This window comes from Loxodonta africana, chromosome X (assembly GCF_030014295.1).
Source record: "Loxodonta africana isolate mLoxAfr1 chromosome X, mLoxAfr1.hap2, whole genome shotgun sequence".
Classification (NCBI taxonomy): Eukaryota; Metazoa; Chordata; class Mammalia; order Proboscidea; family Elephantidae; genus Loxodonta; species Loxodonta africana.
Window position 1 is genome coordinate 121274812 of NC_087369.1, and position 21526 is coordinate 121296337.

The 21526-nt window shown below is 42.2% G+C and overlaps 1 protein-coding gene across 2 annotated transcripts in view; it reads right to left on the reverse strand.

Annotated features, from left to right (window-relative positions):
* The window catches only part of TRMT2B (tRNA methyltransferase 2 homolog B), a 49480-nt gene extending 40958 nt beyond the window's left edge, over window positions 1-8522 (reverse strand). The window contains exons 1-2 of one of the 2 annotated variants that reach the window (XM_023541162.2): window positions 8199-8522; window positions 696-947 (exon numbers count right to left, since the gene is read on the reverse strand). In XM_023541162.2, coding sequence (XP_023396930.1) covers window positions 696-919 — 224 coding nt within the window. In that variant the 5' untranslated portion in view covers window positions 920-947; window positions 8199-8522. The remainder of the gene's footprint in view (window positions 1-695; window positions 948-8198) is intronic. The other variant, XM_010601391.3, reaches the window with a different exon arrangement.
* Window positions 8523-21526: the final 13004 nt, after the last annotated feature.

The following is a 21526-nucleotide window of genomic DNA, read 5'->3' on the forward strand; positions in this document are numbered from 1 at the left end:
TGGGTTCCTTTAAATAGCTCACCTCCCTAATACTTTTAAAATATAATTTGATTTAGAAAATACATTTGTTGCATAAAATGAGGTATATTTGTGTTTGCATGGCTATTATGGGATTATTCATTTCTAATACAACTAGTATCTCTCTGGGTCCCTCGTGGTCAGCATACCTGCCGGGGATCATTTTAGGGACAATGTCCCAGTTTAATATCTCCTTTCTGCCAAAAATACACTTAAAGGCAAGGAGAACATTTTCTGCAATCCTAAAGCATTTTTCATCAACATTCTTTAGATGTTCTCAAGTTTGCCCTGGATATACATAGGGTGGCTATGAGTCGGAATCAACCCGACGGCAACAGGTTTGGCTTTTTTTTTTTAATATATATTACCTTAGGTGCTGTCATGAATCCTTATTATGTCACATTGGCTACATTAAACCAAAAAAAAAAAAAAAGAAAAAGCCAAACCTGTTGCCGTCGAGTCAATTCCAACTCATAGCGACCCTACAGGACAGGGTAGAACTGCCCCATAGAGTTTTCAAGGAGCGGTGGATTTGAACTGCCGACCTTTTGGTTAGCAGCTGTAGTACTTAACCACTACGCCACCAGGGTTTCCTTGGCTACATCAGGAATACAGAATTTCATTAGGTCCACAGATTCAGCCTTGCTAATAGGACAGGATGTCAGCCTGGGCCTTACCTTTCTTGCCAGGAAGCATCTAGTGGTCCAAGGTCTTGGCTTGGTCTCTTCTGATTTCCTTGTCCTCTCTGATACTTGTTGGCTACCAAGTGGGTGAAATTTCCCCCACATGCTATGCCCAAAAAGGGCTGTGACAAACCTGGTGGTTTTCTGCCACACCAGGGAAGTAATCCTAGTTTGGAGAAGAGACCCACCCTGGAGAGGAAGTGTCTCAGGCTGTGCATTGGGACAAAATGACTCTTCTCTTAATACCTGCCAACCAAAGAAACACACTGAAATTACCTGTATGAAAATAATGGACATGTACAAGTTGGGAGATGAATGCACAACTCCTAACCCCTTCACTCATTTAAAAACCTTAATGGAACCCTAGCACTTAGAACAGTGTCTGGCACAGAGCAGATACTCAGTAAAAGCAACATGTTGCCCAGAAGTGAATTACTATGTGCCAGGCACTGCCTTAGGCTCCCAAAGTAAAAACATGAGGAAAACACAGTCTTTGTCCTCCAGGAAAGAGCTCATCTCTCTGGATGCACTTCTATGGCCAGTCTCTTCCTATTCCACCTTCCTACCCAAGAGTCAGCCAATCAACTAGTATTCAGTAAGTGCTTACTATATGCAAGGTACTGTGCTACACTAGATACTGGTGGAGATACAAAGGTCACAATCTACATAATCAAGATCAAATGCAGACACAGGAAAAGACAATAGTAAATAATACATAACACAATATATTTAATTCCTGAAGAGCATTCAGGGAAGGCTTCCCAGAGCAAGGAGGCCTTGCACCTGGCGCTTAAGGGATGGCAGGGATGGGAATGAGATGTTTAGAAGACAGTGGGTGGACCAGTCTGGCTAAAATGGCAGGTTCATTTTAGGGAATATAGAAAAGAAGGCTAAAAATTTAAGTGAAAGTAAGTCTGTGGAGGAACTTTAATGCCTGAATAGAATATGGACTTTATTACGAAGGCAACAGTGAACTGATGGAGGCTTTCTATGGAGGAATAAGGATGAAACAGGGAAGTGATAAAAAGCAAGTTAATGTTTGAGACATGTTGTGTTTGAAATAATAGAGAAATGTCCCAAAAGAAATGTCTAACAAGGAAGTGGAGTAGTACTAGATGTCAGGAGAGAAGTCAGGCCTAGAGATTTGGTTCAATGTTTATATGAGGTACAAGCTGTGGGATAAAAATAGAGCTTTGAATAAAGAAAAGACCAAAAGACCAATGACTAAACCTTGTGGGGGGGGCAATATTTGAAGTGCAAGAAGAGTCGCTAGTGACCCAGAAGCAGAACCAGGACAGTGCAGAGCCATGGAGGCCAAGGGAGATGCCTTTCAAGAAGGAATTGGCACATCCAGTAAGTCTGAGGTAAAAGGAAGAAGGGAAATAAGGCAATGGGAAGTGGCAGGCAGTGCGGACAAATGAAGGTTTTGAGATTTTAAGAGGGCAGACCCTGGAGTCAGACAGACCTGGAGTGGTCTTTGGCACCTTAATCATTCCCTCTGACCTTCCTTTATTTCAGCTGTAAAATGGAGATAATAATAGTACTACCTCATATGGTGGGAGCCCTGGTGGTGCAATGGTTAAGAGTTATGTCTGCTAACCAAAAGGTCGGCAGTTCAAATCCACCAGCCGCGCCTTGGAAACCCTTTGGGACGGTTCTATAGGGTTAGTGGTTGTAAGAGTTAAATAGGAGCCCAGGTGGCACAGTGGTTAAGAGCTTGGCTGCTAACCTAAAGGTCAGCGTTTCGAACCCACCAACAGCTCTGCAGGAGAAAGATGTAGCATCTGTAAAGATTAAAGCCTTGGAAATCCTTTGCAGTGGTTCTACTCTGTCCTACAGGGTCACTATGAGTTGGAATCTACTAGATAGAAACAGCTAAGAGTTAAACAAAGACAAATTAATAAAAAGTACTTTGGGTGGGTTCAAACCACCAAGCTTTAGGTTAGTAGCCAAGAGCAAGCTGTTTGTGCCACCCAGGGACCTTAAAAAGTACTTAGCAGATGCTAAGTGAAATAAGCCAGACACAGAAGGACAAATATCATATGAATATAATACCAGGTATAGGTAAATCCAGAGCCCTGCTGGTGCAGTGGTTAAGAATTCGGTTATTAACCAAAAGGTCGGCAGTTCGAACCTACCAGCTGCTCCTTGGAAGCCCTATGGGGCAGTTCTACCCTGTCCTATAGGGTTGCTATGAGTAGGAATCAACTTGACAACAGGTTTGGTTTTTTTGGTTTATTGGTAAATCCACTGAGACAAAAGAGAAAAGATTGGTGGTTACCAGGGGGTGGCGTGAGGGGGGGATGGGGGAAAAATCATCATAGTGTCCACTTAAAATTGATTAATAATATTTTATTTGTCTTATTCCTCAACAAAGACTAAAGTACTTACAGAGGATTAAAGAGAGTAAATGTTTGTAAAGCTCTTAGCACAGCATCCGGTACCTGGCAAAAACTCAGTAAGTGTTAATAATAACTGCCTTGATGTGTTTAAAGACAGTACAGAACTAAGTGGGGATGGCAATACTGAAGAAGCAGGGGGCAGGGAGAGACAGTAGTGGGAGTAACTATGACGCAAAAACTGGAAGAGTTAGAACGAATGAATCTGAGAACACAACTGAACAGCCTCACTTTAGGAAGAGGAGGGATTCCTCTTCCTCCAAAACAAGACTGTCTTCTACTTATTTACCTTATGGTGTCTGTCCATTGCTGTGTAAACACCTTTTTTAAATAACCCGGGAAGTTTCAATGGACTTGCCCAATACCGCACTAATTAGCTGTGAAATAGGAATCCGAATCCACTCAACAGCAATGGGTACTGGGTTTTAGCCCTGGCCTTGGATTTCATCCCAGTGCTAACTTATACTTTAATTCAGAATGATATATATTTAGAAGTCCAATGTATGCAGTGGATTTGTGGTATGAATTGAGTTGTGTCTCTCAAAAACATGTGTTGGAATGTTAACTTCTGTGTATTTAATCCTGTTTGGAAATAGGGGTTCTTTGTTATGTTAATGGAGCCATATCAGTGAAGGGTGTGGCTTAAACCTAATCACTTCTGCCTTATAAAAAGAACAGAGCAGATTAGACATAGATGAGAGCACGTTCCAGCCTAACAGATTCCATGTGAATATCTACAAGAACCAAAGAAAACCTGGGGACAAGGCAGGAATTGGGACAGCCGAGACCCTGAGTTGGACTTTTAGCCTTCAGAACTGTGAGAAAATAAATTTCTGTTCTTTAATGCCACCCACTTGTGATATTTGTGTTACTGGAGCACTAGTTGATTAAAACAATTTGTAACAAAGATTTCTCCAGGGCGCTTTCTAGTGCCACTGTATATGCCATGATCAATAGTAACTTAGAGGATATTGACACGGGTGCTCTAATATTTAGCCCATACACAATTTTGTACGATTATACAGTATTAAAGAAAGTAGTATTGGAGCCCTGTTGGCACAGTGGTTGAGAGCTTGGCTACTAACCAAAAGGCCAGTGGTTCGAATCTATCAGCCACTCCTTGGAAACCCTATGGGGCAGTTCTACTCTGTACTATAGGGTGGCTATGAGTTGGAATCCACTCAACAGCAATAGTTTGGAGTCCTGGTGGTACAGTGGTTCAGAACTGACTCCACGGCAATGGGTTTGGGTTTTTTTTTCTTTTTTTGGTTTTTAAAGAGTAACTGTCACATCATGTAAGCATTATTGTGAGATTTCAAATTTCTAACAGAAGATATTTTAGCTGACCCAGAGTTCAGGTGTTAATGGTACCTGCACATCCCCACTCACCCACCCCCAGTAGAAGACAACAAGCTGTAATAGTTAAGAACGTGGGCTTTGGAGCCATGTTCTAATCCTAGCTCTGCCTCTCACTAGCTGCACGACCTCAGGCAAGTTACTTAACCTCTATGAATCTCAGTGTCACCATCTATAAAAACAGGACAGTAGTACCTACTTTTCTAGGTTGCAATGAGAATTAAATGAGTTCATATCACTGCGCCTAACACGGAAAGTGTTCAACATGTGTCGCTGCCCTTCCTTAGGCTCTGATTCAAAGCATGTCACTTGGCTTCTTTGTGCCTCAAAGTCTCCAGCCTACAAAACTGGCAAGATATAAAAATACATGCAAGTACTGTGAGGATAAATATAATTATGTGGGAAGTTTTTAAAACGAACACAAAAAAACTTCCCAACCCTTTTGCATTAGAGTCTGCTGGAGGGAGGTGATGCTATGGCCTGCTTCATACCATCAAAAGTGATGCAATCAGTGTCACGAAACAATCTGCATATAATTTTTTTGAATGAGAAACTAATATGCTCTGCAAACTATCACCTAAAGCACAATAAAATGTTCAAAAAACAGTGTGTGACTCGTGATAAAACATATTTTCTAGGTGAGACAAATTTATGTATTTGATATGGAGAAGCACAAAGCCAGAGAGCGGATGGGAGTGAAGAGGCAGAAGACAAAGGATATAGAATGGCCTGGGACTCAATGGCAACCGGTTGGTTGGTTGGGGGGCTAAAGAGGCCAGTGGGGATGGAGACCAAACTAGAGAAGAAACAGTGGTGATGAGCCAGGAGAGGGCTGCTGTCCCTCCAGCCGGCAGGCTAGTGGGAAGGATGAAGGAAGCTGCAGGCCCAGTTAGGGGTTGGGAGAGGTGGGACAGGGAGCTGAGAGATTTGAAGACAGCTATAAAGGGTCGCTATGAGTCGGAATCGACTCCACAGCACTGGGTTATCCCATCCCCCTATGGTGTTTTCAATCGCCTCATATGCATGTGAAAGCTGGACAATGAATAAGGAAGACCAGAGAATTGACCCCCGGTGTTGGCAAAGAATATTGAATATACCATAGACTGCCATTAGAAGGAACAAATGTGTCTTGGAAGAAGTAGAGCCAGAATGCTCCTTAGAAGCAAGGATGGCGAGACTTTGTCTCACGTACTTTGGATATGTTATCAGGAGAGACCAGTCCCTGGAGAAGGGCGTCATGCTTGGTAAAGTAGAGGGCCAGCGAAAAACAGGAAGACCTTCAACAAGATGGACTGACACAATGGCTGCAACAATGAGCTCAAGCATAACAGCAATCGTGAGGATGGCGCAGGACCGGGCAGTGTTTTCTTCTGTTGTGCATAGGGTCGCTATGAGTTAGAATTGACTCAACGGCATCTACCAACAACAATACCAATCCCACCTCCAGTAGTCCCCGGGTGGCACAAACATTAAGTACTAGACTACTAGCCGAAAGGTTGGCAATTCTAACCCACACAAAGGCACATCAGAAGACAGGCCTGGCAATCTGCTTCTGAAAAGTCACAGCCTTAAAAACCCTATGGAACGCTTCTGCTCTGCATACGTGAGGTCGCCATGGGTTGGGATCGATTCCTCAGCACTAACAAATCCTATCCTCCACGACATTTAGACTTTTTGTGAGTGCGTGGGTCCTCTGACTAGTGACTGCCACCTGGACTATGGTCCATTTGCCCTATACCCCAGCAGGAAGGAGCTTGTTCATCTAGGTCTCTTCCTCAGCATTATCAAACACAGACTAAGATACTGACTACCACTTGCCACTGAATCAATTCTAACTCATGGTGACCCCACGGGTGTCAGAGTAGAACTGTGCCCCATAGGCTTTTCAATGGCTGAACTTTTGGAAGTAGGTCGCCACGCCTTTCTTCCAATGCCCCTCTGGGTGGACTCAATCCTCCAACCTTTTGGTTAGCAGGTGAGTGCTTAACATTTGCACCACCCAAGGACTCCATGGACTAAAATAACAAAACCCAAACCAAACCCACTGTCAACCCTATAGGATACAGTAGAACTGCCCCCGTGGGTTTCCAAGGCTATAATCTTTATGGCACTGGGTTTTTTAAAATCTTCATGGACGGAAGCAGAGTGCCCCATTTTTCTCCTGATGTACTATTTCAGAGCGCCAATCAGCCATCACTCCTAGTAAAAAGCCTTTCTTCATATTTAGTAATTTCTGTAGTAAAAAAGGAAACCCAGGGGCGTAGTGGTTAAGTGCTACGGCTGCTAACCAAAGAGCTGGCAGTTCAAATCTGCCAGGAGCTCCTTGGAAACTCTACAGGGCAGTTCTACTCTGTCCTATGAGTTGGAATAGACTCGACGGCACTGGGTTTGGTTTGGTTTTGGTAGTAAAAAAGACCCCTGGTGGTTCAGTGGTTAAGAGCTCAGCTGCTAACCAAAACGTAGGCAGTTTGAATCCACCAACTGCTCCTTGGAAAACCTGAAGTAGTTCTACTCTGTCCTATAGGGTCGCTATGAGTAGGAATCCACTTGATGGCAAAGAGTTTGTTTTGGTAGTAAAATATAATTTTCAAGGCAGCACAGTAATACTAGTCAAGGTGTGTTCTGTTTCTATTTCTTAATGTCAGAGGAGCCATTTATTCACCGAAAAGATTATTTGTTTTTTATAGTTTTGGGGTTTTAAATAAATGCTTGGGTTTTTTTTTTTTTTTCCTAGAAAAAAAAAAAAGGATGTGACAATTGCTCTATTCCTGCCTCAGGGATTGACTGGAAAGATACCCAGAGTCCAGAGCTGAATGGGTGACCTGCCTGAGGTGCTCAAGGAGGTTCAAACCAAAGAGCCGGTTACTGTTGAGAGGTCACTATTCCGACTCGTGGTGACCCCATGTGTTACAGAGTAGAACCATTCCATAGGATCTTCTTTGCTGTAATCTCTACAGAAGTAGATCGCCAGGCCTTTCTTCCACTGTGCTGCTGGGTGGGTTTGAACCACCAATCTTTCAGTTAGTACTCAAGTGCAAACGGCTTGCGCCACCAGAACCCGTTGCCATCCAGCCGATTCTGACTCATAGTGACCCTATAAGGCATAGTAGAGCTGCCCCATAGGGTTTCCAAGGCTGTAATTTTTCTCCAGCCATGCGGCTGGCTGGTGGGTTCCAACAGCCCACCTTTCCGTTAGAAGCCCAGGGCTTAATCGCTGCACCGCCAGGGCTCCCTCTGCGCCACCCAGGACTTATAAGCCAAAGAGACTATGTGCTAGCTCTGATCCATGCGGGACCAAGGATCTCCTTGGAACAAAATGTTCACCTTTCCTTCAGCTTGGCCTGGCCCCAGACACAGTTTCTTGCTAAACCAAACGGCCAGATCGGTTTCCTGCTGCATCCCGACTACAGCCCATTTGTAGTCAGTTCCCTCCTTCCCCTACAGGATTCCTTCACTAGCCCCTCCCTTCTTTTTTGGGCAAGTTCTGCCCACCGTGCCTGTGGGAAGGGTTAACAAAGAAGAGACGCTTGGAAAGGCTACTACTGAATGTGGGCAGGCCGCGGGGTCTGAGGAGGCAGGCAGAGAAGGAGGGACCGTCAGTTAGACGTGACCTCGTGCAGCCACGGTCCGGTCGTTCCCCACCCCCCCCCAATTCTCCGCCCCGCGGGCAGTAGAGCACAGCCAGCAGTTTTCTGTGCAGCAAGGGTTAAAGCAGATTTTCCAGGCTATTTCTACCCCTTACCTTCGTAACCAATAAATCCTCCCACAAACCTGAGGCGGCAAAAGAAAAAGCCCGCAAATGGCCTGGCTTTGCTGCCTCTGGAGAAGAAACGTGGGGGCAAGAGTCACTTCCTTGTGCGCCAGGCGCCTCTAGTCTACGCCAGCCCTACCAGGGGCAGGCGCTGTGGGACGCAAGGCTCCTCCCAGGTGCCAGCCCGGCTTCCCGGCCCCAGGCAGTTGGTGTCGGGGAGCTCCCCTCTCTACTATGTCCCGGGTTCTTCTCTTGAGAGCTTCCTCAAAAGTACTTTTGACCCCATGTGGGGCAGCAGCCATCTCTCTCCAAGTTCCCTCCTCCCCGCGACCCCGCCCACCGCCTGCTCACTTGTGGCCGTCCCATTGGTGGACCTGGATGGGCCTTCTGAAACTCTAAAGAAATCCATTCCAGTGTTGCCTGTCCCAGGGATGTTTGCAGCTTAACTCTTTAAACTAAAGGAATGATTTTTTTTTAATATCTATAACACATTTTTCAGGTGTACAATTTAATGATCTCAATTGCATTAATCGTGTTGTGCAACCGTCACCCATAATCATTGCCAATTTTCCCATCACCATAAACAGAATCTCACTGCTTCCTAAACAATGACTCTCCCTTTCCCCCTCCCACCTGCCCTTGGTAACCATTAATAAACTTTGGTCTCTGTACATTTGCCTATTCTTGCCATTTCATATAAGTGAAATCATACAATGTTTGTCCTTTTGTGATTGACTTATTTCACTCAACATAATGTTTTCAAGGTTCATCCATGTTGTAGCATATATCTGGACATCGTTTCTCTTTACGGCTGAGTAATATTCCATTGTATGTATGTGCCCCATTTGGTATATCCAAATGTTATGAGCATTGGGTTTGTTTTTTTTTTTTTTTTTTTTTCTTGGTTGATGGACATTTGAGTTATTTCCACCTTTTGGCTATTGTAAATAGTGCTGCAAGGAACATTGGTGTACAAAGGAATGATTTTCTAATGGTAGCATCACAGGCATCAAATCCATAATGGGTCAGAAGATGAGGAGATGAGGCATGGGCTGGTTTTCTCAAATTGCATCCTATAGTAAAAGTCAGCCCTATTTTGGGCAATAGGGATGTTAGGGCATTCATTCTCCCTCATATTTTACACTACATTCGAAAAGTGTTGTTATTGTGACAAGGTAAACCTTACATTACATCAGAAAAGTATTATGTTATCATGACAAGCTAAACCTGGCTCCTTAAGTGACTCTTACCCAGGGCTACGGAAACCCTGGTGGTGTAGTGGCTAAGACCTATGGCCGCTAACCAAGAGGTCAGCAGTTCAAATCTGCCAGGCGTTCTTTGGAAACTATGGGGCAGTTCTACCCTGTCCTGTAGGGTTGCTATGAGTTGGAATCAACTCGACAGCAGTGGGTTTGGTTTTTGGTTTTTTACCCAGGACTACTGAACCCTAAACTCTCAGAGAAAATTTTTTTTTCTTCAACTAAAGGGCTCAGAAGGAGGCCAGAATACCACTAGTTTATTCACCTGTTCCTGGACTTCATCCAGTGATTCTTTTAATTTTTAGAAGGGTCATGAGCCCTGCCAAATCAGTAAGAAAACATTAAGGATTCACATGTCTGTACAATAAAAAATGTCTTAATAGAATAAATTTTACACCAAGGTGAACTAACATTAATTACATTTCATTTTTATGCTGAATAGTAATTGGGCTTAAATGGGAAGCACTTTATATTCCATGCTTCATTTATTTATTTATTCAAGGCATAACATGTCTATTATGTGCAAGGCAGTGCATTAGCCCCAGTGAGGACAGCAGTAAATTAAACATGACCCAATATCTCAAATAACAGCAAATGTTGAGTCAGCCAAACCAAGGTCCAAAGCCCAGATCTGCCGCTTATAAGCTGTGTGTACTTGAATAAGTTACTTAATTCCCAAGTGTCTCAGTTTCCTCATCTGAAAAATGGTCATAATAATTACTCTTACCTCATAGGGTTGTGGAGTCCTGGTGGCACAGCGGTTAAAGAGTTCGGCTGCTAGCCAAAGGTGGGCAGTTCAAACCCACCAGCTGCTCTGTGGGAAAAGGATGCGGCGGTCTGCTTCCGTAAAGATTACAACCTTGGAAATCCTATGGGACAGTTCCATAGGTCACTATGAGTCAGAATCAACTTGATGGCAGTAGGTTTGTTTTTCGTTTTTGTTTTTTAAATCTTTATGGGAGTAGATCATCAGGCCTTTTCTCCTGCAGAGACGCTGGTGGGTTCGAAAACTCGGTTAGCAGCCATGCGCTTTAACCATTGTGCCACCAGGGCTCCTATATACAGTATACATATAAACACATTGCCATCGAGTTTATTCCAACTCATAGCGACCCTATAGGACAAAGTAGAACTGCCCCATAGGGTTTCCAAGGCTATAATCTTTATGGAAAGAGGCAGCCACATCTTTCTCTTGCAGAGCAGCTGGTGGGTTCAAACCAACAACCTTTCAGTTAGTAGCCCAGTGCTTAATCACTACACCACCAGGGCTCCCTATATACACACATAAACCAAAACCAAACCCTGTTGCCATCCAGTTGACTCTGACTTACATTGACCCTGTAGGACAGAGTAGAACTGCCCCACAGGGTTTCCAAGGCTGTAGTCTTTAGGGAGGCAGACTGCCACATCTTTTCCCGCAGAGCAGCTAGCAGGTTAAAACAGCAGAACTTTCGGTTAGCAGCTGAGCACTTAACCACTGTGCCACCAGGGCTCCATATACTGTACACACATAGACACCCCTTAAAAAAAGAGAGAGAGATATTTTACTTCCCATTCTAAAGGCTTGAGAAGGTAAATGCTTGACTCAAATTGTGGCCTTCCTAACTGCCCCACATTTTGCAATGGTTCTTAAGTAGGATTGGAGTTCAAACCGCTGCTTCAGGTTTCTAGGTCCACATTGCGCTATCAAGTGAGACCAGGCCAGAGAATGCACCTTAGGCTCTCTCTTCCCTTTCCCCTCTTTTAGTCCCCTCGTATGTGGGTATCCAGCTCTACTCCTTTCCTTACCTCTTCTTCCCCTTTCTTCTCCTTCCCATACCTTGTGCTCCTTTATCTTTTCTCATCTGTTGTGCCTAGCACAGAGCCAGGTGTCCAATAGAAGCTCGATAAATACTTGATGAATTAAATCGAATCCCACCTTGTCTCCTGAAAGAAAAAGGGCATCTTCTCCCTCCCTGTTCCTGAGCATCCAAGTAAACTCATTTAAAGCAGATCTGTCATTTGAGAAGGCAGAACCCTGAGGGACAAAGAGAGAAAAGAGATTAAGGAAGCTATAATGTAATTATTTTGCCATTAACCCCTTTATATTTATTTAATCTGATAAACCATGTTCTTCTATAAAAGAGAAATCATTACATTTTTAAGAAGGGAAAGAAATATCCCACGTTATAGAAAAGGTTAGACTCTTCAACCGCAAAGTCAATAAGTCGACATGTCACAGGTGATAAGCAATATTGTTACATTAAATAAGAGCTGAAACCAAGCTAACCTTTGCTTTAGTTTTGTTATCAGCAAACCAAATCACAAGAAAGTGAAATCTCTAGAAATTTGTCAAACATTCCCATTTCGGCCCAAGAGAACGATTTCTGAGAGACTACAGCATTAAAACCAGAAAACCAAAACCCCTTGCCATGGAGTCGATTCCGACTCATAGCAACCATATAGGACAGAGTACAACTGCCCCATAGAGTTTCCAAGGAGCACCTGGTGGATTTGAACTGCTGACCTTTTAGTCAGCAGCCGTAGCACTTAACCACTACACCACCAGGGGTTCCATGCCCTCGGAAATAAATAACATGTATAAAAATCATTTGGCAGTTAGGGCTGGTTTGGTTCCATTAAACACGTTCCATAAGATGTGCTTTCCTCACATCTAGACTACGTTAGAGGCTATAAGACAGAAATCCTTGAGGATTGAGTAACCTGATGGGAAGTCAAAATTCACAATGTAAGAATACACAATAGGTGCTTTGGTTATTCTAGAAAAGCAGTGATCATCTTGATAGCCAGAGAAGGAAGAGAACATGAGAACTGAATTGAATGAGTAAGATGTGAATAAACTGAGTGGAGGTGGGGGCTGCAGCATGAAAACAGGAATGAGCAATATGCGTACAAGGGCCATGAGGAGGCGGGCCTGGGGAGATAAGAGGGTGGGTCCTGAAAAGTCAACAGAGATCCAGCTGATTAGATAGGTAGGTCTGAAAGATAATGAAGGGTCTGGAGTGGTGGGATGAGGAGTTTGCACTAGCTCCTGTAATAATTAACCAAAAATAAAACAAAACAAACTCATGGCGACCCCATGTGTTACAGAGTAGAACTGCTCCGTAGGATTTTCTTGGCTATAAGTTTCACAGAAGTAGATCTCCATGCCTTTCTTCCACAGTGCCGCTGGGTGGGTTCAAACTGCCAATCTTTAGGTTAGTAGCCTATCACAAACTGTTGTGCAACTCAGGGGCCCCCTGTAACAATGCACCGCCACTCTGCCTGTTGCCATGGAGTCGATTCCAACTCATAGCAACCCTATAGGACAGAGTAGAATTGCCCTATAGGATTTCCGAGGCTGTAAATCTTTACGAAAGCAGAGGGCCACATCTTTCCCCCAAGAAGCAGTTGGTGGATTCGAACTGCCAACCCTTCGGTTAGCAGTCCAGCACTTAACCACTGTGTCACCAGGACTCCTTCCTGTAACAGTAGGAAACTAAAAAAGAGTTTTTCCATGAGATATTTAAAAGAACTCTAGTAGCTATGAAAAAAAATGGATTATAGAATATAGTGACCCGAAAGCTGAGGGAGACAGTTGCAGTCATAAAGTAGAAGGTGATAAGTCTCTGCACTAAGGCAAGTTATATTGCATACTGCAAGTATTTTTCAAAATACGAACAGGGGCCCATCTGCAACATAATCAGCTGGGGTAATTGTAAAAAATGCTGATTCCTGAGCCCCACTTTATACCTCAAAAAAAACCCAAACTCATTGCTGTTGAGTCAATTTAGACACATAGCCACACCATAGGGTTTTCAAGGCTGCCACATCTTTCTCCCACAGAGCCACTGGTGGTCTCAAGCTGCTGGCCTTTTGATAAGCAGTCCAGCACATTAACTACTGAGCCACCAGGACTCCTTACCCTACACTTAGTAAACAGAAGTTTCAGGGAAGTAGGACTCAGAAATATCTGAGTTTGTAATAAGCACCCCAGGTGATGCCTATTAAAATTTGAGACCCACTAGCCCTGGTGGTACAGTGGGTAAGCACTTAGCTGCTAACTGAAAGAGTGGCGGTTCAAACCTACCAGTTGCTCTGAGGGAGAATGATGTGGCAGTCTGCTTTTGTAAAGATTATAGCCTTGGAAACCCTATGAGACGGTTCTATTCCACCCTATAGGGTCGCTATGAGTCGGAATCAACTCAACGGCAGTGAGTGCCATGCACCACCACCACCCATCTGTCAGTTTGTCATAGCTTGCTTGTGATGCTGGAAGCTATGCCACCAGTATTTCAAATACCAGCAGGGTCACCCATGGTGGACAGGTTTCAGTGAAGCTTTCAGACTAAGACGAACTAGGAAGAAAAGCCTGGTGATCTACTTCCAAAAATTAGACAGTGAAAACCCTATGGATCACAACAGAATATTGCCCGATATTGCCCTGGAAGATGAGTCCACTAGGTTGGAAGGCACTACACAATATCTGCAACAGTGAACTCGAGCATACCAATGATCATAAAGATGGCAAAGGACTGAGCAAAATTTTGTTCTGCTGCGAGTTGGAGCTGACTCGATGGCAACTAACAACCACCACCACGCACCAGCTGAAATTCCAGATGAATTAGTAGAAGGTAAAAGAAAACAAAAAACAAATCATAAAATCCCTAGAATAAAATATACATGATTATGCATCTGAAATGTGGACCAGGGAAGACTTTTTAAACTTAAAAGCGATAGGAAAAAAAAAAATCACCAAGGAAAATGTAGGTAGATTTTACTACATAAGCTTTAAGAACTCCTGTATGACAAAAATATAATTAACGAAGTTAAATAATAAACAAAGAGAAAAATATATAAAAGTGTGGCAAAGTGTCACTATATTGTTTACATAGGTTATATAAACAGATAAGAAAAACATGATGACTCCAATAGAGACCTCGGCAAAGGTCATGGAGAGATAACTTACAGAAAAAAACACACTTGGTCAATAAAGTGCTTTGTTTTGCTTCACTAGTAACAACAGATCATGCAAAGTATATCAACTAGATAATATTATTTTACTATCAAAATGGTGAAAATTAAAATAGAACTGATATTCCTCAGAGTAGACCATGGGCAGAGAGGCAGATGATCTCATATACTGCCAGTGGGGTTATAAATTGATGCAACCTTCCTGGAAAGCAATTTGGCACTGAGAATCAAGAGCCTTTAAAATTTTTATACCGTTTGTCCCTTAAATTTCACCTCTAGAAATCTATTCTAAGGAAATAGAGATGTGGACAAAAATATGCCCAAAGGGTCTCATGGTTAAAAATAAACAAATAAAAAGCATCTTCAAGGTCCAACATTAGGGGAATGGGGAATAGTTGCATAAAATATGGTATGTCCATGGCCTATTATGGAGTTCCTGGTTAGCACTGGGTACTGGGTGGTCTGGTTAGCAGCAACAGTTAAGCACTCGTCTATTAACCAAAACGTGGGCTGTTCAATTCTACCCAGAGGCATCCTGGAAGACAGCCCTGTCGATCTCTGTCGGAAAGATCACATCCACTGAAAACCCTGTGGAGCACAGTTCTACTCTGAAACACCTGGGATCAACATGAATTGACTCCATGGCAACTGGTTTGGTTTGATTTTTTACAGGCTGTTACAGAGCCTATGCACAGGTTCCGCCGGTGCACAATTAAGTGTTCTGAAATTCCCATTCTTCCCAACATTTTCCGTAATTTATTATGATCCACTTAGTCGAATGCCTTTGCACAGTTGATAAAACACAGGTAAACATCTTTCTGGTATTCTCTGCTTTCAGCCAAGATCCATCTGACATAAGTAATGATAGCCCTCCTTCTACGTCCTCTTCTGAATCTGGCTTGACTTTCTGGCAGTTCCCTGTCAATGTACTGCTTGCAGCCATTTTTGAGTTAACTTCAGGAAAATTTTACTTGCTTGTGATATTAATAATATTGTTTGAACCTGTACATAGACCAAGAGGCAGTGTTCGAACAGAACAAAGGGATACTATGTGATTTAAAATCAGGAAAGGTGTGCATCAGGGTTATATTCTTTCACTATACTTATTCAATATATATGCTGAGGAAATAATTCGAGAAGCCAGGCTCTATGAAGAATACGGCAACAGGATTGGAGGAAGGCTCATTAACAACCTGTGATATGCAGATAACACAACCTTGCTCGCTAAAAGCAAACAGGATTTGAAGCACTTGCTGATGAAGACCAAAGACCACAGCCTTCAGTATGGGTTACACCTCAAAGCAAAGAAAACAAAAATCTTCACGACTGGACCAATAAGCAACATCATGATAAACAGAGAAAAGTTTGAGGTTGTCAAGGATTTCATTTTACTTGGATCCACAATCAACACCCATGGAAGCAGCAGATGAGAAATCAAAAGACGCATTGCATTGGACAAATCTGCTGCAAAAGACCTCTTTAAAGTGTTAAAAAGCAAAGATGTCACTTTGAGAACTAAGGTATGCCTGACCCAAGTCATTTATTTTCAATCACCTCATATGCATGTGAAAGCTAGACGATGAATAGGGAAGCCAGAAGAATTGATGCCTTTGAGTTACGGTGTTGGTGAAGAATATCGACTATACCATGGACTGCCAGAAGAACAACCAAATCTGTCTTGGAAGAAGTACAGTCAAAATTCTCCTTCGAAGTGAAGATGGTAAGACTTCATCTCAAAGTACTTTGGACATGTTATCAGAGGGACCAGTCCCTGGAGAAGGACTTCATACTTGGTCATCAAAGAAAAAGAAAACCCTCAACGAGATGGATTGACACAGTGGCTACAACAATGGACTCAAATATAGCAATACTTGTGAGGATGGACCAGGACCGGGCAGAGTTTCATTCTGTTGTACGTAATAGGGTCGCTATGAGTCGGAACCGACTAGGAGACACCTAACAACAACAACATTACAGAGCCATTCAAATTACACTCATGCTATGGTGTTAGAAGTCAAGATAGCATTACCTTTAGAGGGGTGTAGTAACTGGCAGAGGGCATAAGGGGGGCTTCTGGGTGCTAGCAATATTCTCTTTCTCTAACTGGGTGCTGGTTATACGGATGTGTTCACTTTGTGAAAATCTATCAACTGTACTATTTTGATACATGCATTTTTCTGTATTTACACTATAAAAAAATACTTCAATAAAAATTTAACTCAAAATTGTGCCTTTAAAAAGTTTATAATGACACGGAAATATATGTATAAGGCAACATTAACTGAAAAAGGCAGGATAAAAAATTGTACATACAGTATCATCTTAAATGTGTTAAGAAAAAAAATGGATTGGAAAAAAGACTGGAAGGAAATAGGCTGAATGTTTACCGTGGTTGCCTCTGGATAGTGGCATTCATCAGCTTCTTTTCTATTTATATAGTTTTCACTTTTTCCACAATGGACATGTACTACACTGATAATCAAAAAAAAAAGTAATGAATTGATAAATTTTGGTGAAACCCTCATCATCCAGAATCTGAAAGTAAGAGTCAGATTTTATCAGTTTACCTGGAAGTGGTTAGACTCGAGGAACTAACTTACAGTACGCAGATCTATAGGAGACTGTTTTGTAAGCCAACTGCCAATGAAGTATATAGTTTCTAGTGACAGAAATATTCTTATCTACTCTCTAGGACTGTACCAACCAGATACTAATGTGTCTGAGAAACCAATCAAGTAATCAGAAGGTTGCCTACAATTTGAACAAATGGAGTTGAATGGTTTTGAGGAAGCTCCTATCATTGCAGTACAAATGACTGGGTTATTTGTAAGATGTCTAACAGACCAGTGTCCTTCTTACTTGAACCATGCTGGATAAACACCTACCTTCTAATGCTCTTTTTTTCACCATCTCTAACTAGTTACCAGAATGTTCTGTCATTACAATATTACCTGCCTCCTGTCCTCATTACATGTCAGTTTCCAAGGTAACAGCTAATCTTACATAAATTACATTCCAGGTTGGTAACTCCCAGGTGATGTATTGGAAAGCATCTTAATCTCATCTGTAGTATATCCACAAATTATATTTACAAGTTGCTTCTGGGAAAAGTCACAGATGGCTAGTTACAGCTACTCTGAACCTTTTTAAATTTCTCTTTTCAATTGAAGAGTCTATCATTTCTTGATTTATGTGTCTACTTTTTAAAAATTTTGTCCCTTAGGTTTAGGGATACACAATAATTTGAGGGCCCTTCAGTTCACTGATAAAAATCAAGGGTTTCTGAAAACAGTACTTGGGAGAATGGCACTGCCACTTACAAAAAATAGGAAAGTCAGAGAGGAGTCTTGGGAGATGGAGGTGATAGTGAAACATGGAGTGGAGGTCCGGTAGGCATGTAGCAAAAGGGATAACATAAGAGGAGAGCTCTTATGTTGCATGTGGGAAGAATTACCCTGGAAACTGTCACCAAACTACCTATCTACCTTTGTACTTCTGGTTTCTAGGGTAACACAGATATTTACTACCTAACATTCACATGGCTGGTGCTGATGTTTATTTTCTCACTCAATGAGGTCCCAACCCTTTGCTTTTTTTAGTGCTGAAATTTGCAGTGCAATGTATTCCAACACTAGCAGCTCATCCCTCAGAAATAGATGTAGAGTGAGAAACAGTTTTGATTCTCCTGGAATCCAGATTTTTGGGGTCCATGGAGTTGGGGTAACCCATCCAGGCCACTGCCCTTAGATATCCTTTCGAAGCTTGAGCCTTGAAGAAACTGGTTTCTAAAAATCACGGAGTCAAACAATGATCTAAATAAACTAGTAAAGACCATTTTGCCTTGGGCATTGGGATTTTTTGAAGAATTATTGATGTGTAGTCAGTTCTGACAAACAGAGACTCCAAAGGTCAGACCACAGCTATGTTTTAGGATAAATCAGTAATTAATGTTCCTCAAGACAGTGCTGTATGAAGTGCTTCCTGACTGCAAATTGTTTTTATCAGTTTTGTTCCAGCCCTTCTTCCATGGCAATGTCAATAAGATGGTGTCTTAGGCTGGGTTCTCCAGAGAAGCAAAATCAGTGAAGCATGTGTATACATATATATAAAGAGAAAGACGCGGAGATTTTTCTCAAGGAAATGGCTCACGTGGTTGTAAAGGCTAGAAAGTCCCACGTCTGTGGGTCAGGCTGGAGGTTTTTCCTGACTCAGGTAGCTGCTGGAGGCTTTTCCTGACTCAGGTAGCTGCAGGGGTGATGAACAAAAGATCAGCAGGTAAGCTGCTAGCTCAAGTCCCAAGAAGAGGGGGTCAGGTGAGGAGCCAGCTGCAGAATTCAGAGCCAGCAAAAGTCAGTGAGTTTTGCCAGACAGCACACCTATATCGGATGCAGACCACACCCCCAAGGAAACTCCCCTTTCAACTGATTGGCTGCTCATAGCAGATCTCATCATAGAGGTGATCACATTATACTAGCTCTCATTATGGAGGTGTGTACATCATCGTAGGATTGCTAAACTACCCCTCCAGGGTTTCCCTGACATGTAATAGGGTCTCAATAAATACACTTCCCTTATACATTATATGGTGCTCTGGTGATGCAGAGGTCAAGCGTTGGGCTGCTAAGAGAAAGGTTGGGAGTTCAAACCCACCAGCTGATCCCTGGAAGAAAGATGTATTAATCTGCTTCCATAAAGATTACAGTCTTGAAAACCCCATGGACAGTTCTACTCTGTCACTGTGAGTCGGAATCAACTCAACGGCAATGGGCTTGGGTTTTTTATATGTTATACATTCTTAGATGGACGAAATACATTATACCAAAAGAATTGATTGACGTTGAAACATTTTAGGAGGTAGCATATGATCAAGAACCGATGGTACTGGTACTGAAGGAAGAAGTCCAAGCTGCACTGAACCCATCGGCAAGAAACAAGGCTCTAGGAATGGACAGAACACCAATTGAGATGTTTCAACAAATGGAAGCAATGCTGGAAGTACTCATTCTTTTATGCTAAGAAATTTGGAAGACAGCTACCTGGCCAACCGACCGAAAGAGATCCATATTTGTGCCAAATCCAAAGAAAGACGATCCAACAGAATGCAGAAATTATCGAATAATATTAATATCACACTCAAGTAAAATTTTGCTGAAGATAATTCAAAAACGTTGCAGCAATACATTGACAGGGAACTGCCAGAAATTCAAGCCAAATTCAAAACAGAGCGTGGAACGAGGGATATCATTGCTGATGTCAGATGGATCTTAGCTGAAAACAGAGACCATCAGAAAGATGTTTACTTGTGTTTTATTCACTATGAAAAGGCATCAAACTGTGTGGATCGTAACAAATTATGGACATTATTGTGAAGAATGGGAATTCCAGAACATGAGGAACCTGTACATAGACCAAGAGGGAGTCATTTGAACAGAACAAGGGAACCTGCGTGCTTTAATGTCAGGAAAGGCGTGTGTCAGGGTTGTATCCTTTCACAATACTTATTCAATCTGTATGCTGAGTAAATAGTTCCAGAAGCTGGACTATATGAAGAAGAACGGGGCATCAGGTTTGGAGGAAGACTCATTAACAACCTGCAATATGCAGAAGACACAACCTTGCTTGCTGAAAGTGAAGAGGACTTGAAGTACTTACTGATGAAAATCAAAGACCACAGCCTTCAGTATGGATTACACCTCAACATAAAGAAAACAAAAATCCTCACAACTGGACCAATAAGCAACATCATGAAAATGGAGAAATTATTAAAGTAATCAAAGATTTCATTTTACTTGGATCCACTATCAATGCCCATGGAAATAGCAGTCAAGAAATCAAACGATATATTGCATTGGGCGTATCTGCTGCAAAAAACCTCTTTAAAGTGTTAGAAATGCAAAGATGTCACTTTGAGGACTAAGGTGCACCTAACTCAAGCCATGGTATTTTCAATAGCCTCATATGCATGCAAAAGCTGGACAATGAATAAAGAAGACCGAAGAAGAATTGATGCCTCTGAATTATGGTGTTGGCAAAGAATATTTAATATACGAAGGAGTGCCAGAAGAAAGAACCAATCTGTCTTGGAAGTACAGTCAAAATGCTCCTTGGAAGTGAGGATGGCGAGATTTCTTATGTACTTTGGACACGTTCTTTGGACACGTTATCTATCAGGAGGGCACAATCCCTGCAGAGGGATATTATGCTTGATACAGTAGAGGGTCAATGAAAAAGAGGAAGACCTTCAATGAGTGGATTGACACAGTGGTTGCAACAATGGGCTCAAAGGTAGCAACAATTCTGAGGATGGCACAGGACTGGGCAGTGTTTCCTTCAGTTGTACAAAGGGTCACTATGAGTCACAATTGACTCAACGGCGCCTAACAACAACATAGTTCCTAGAGCCCTGGTGGTGCAGTGGTTGAAGCACTCAACTGCTAATTGAAAGGTCATTGGTTCGAACCCAGCAACCACTCTGCGGGAGAAAGATGTGACAGTCTGCTTCCATAAAGATTTACAGCCTTAGAAACCCTATGGGGCCATTCTACTCTGTCTTACAAGATGGCTATGCGTCGGAATCTACTGGACATCAATGGGTTTGGTTTTTGTTTGGTTTATACAGTTCCTATGAGTGCTCTTTTTACACCCATGTGTGCTTAAACAAATATGAATATTGGCACCAAATATGTTTTGAAGAACCCTTATTTCCTTTTTAAAAAATACAAGTAAGTAAGCTTTTAACCCTTCCACTACTGAATTATTTTATGTTTGCAATTTTTTTGGTGATGCAATGTTTTTTCACTAACGGAATGCATCCTGAATCATTGAGTGTTGCTAATTTTTTGTCATGTAATATGGATTTTTATAATTATTATGTGGTATACATAGAATGAGGCAGGGAAAAGTTGTTTTATCTTAGCAATTTTAAAAAACCAAACAGCGCTGTGATTAAGACATCAATTGCTCCCCAAAAGGCCAGTAGTTTGACTCCATCAGCCACTCATTGGAAAACTATGTGACAGTTCTACTCTGTCCTGTAGGGTTGGTATGAGTTGTAATAGACTCGATGGCAATGGGATTCTTAGCAATTTTATTTTATTGGGTGAAGTT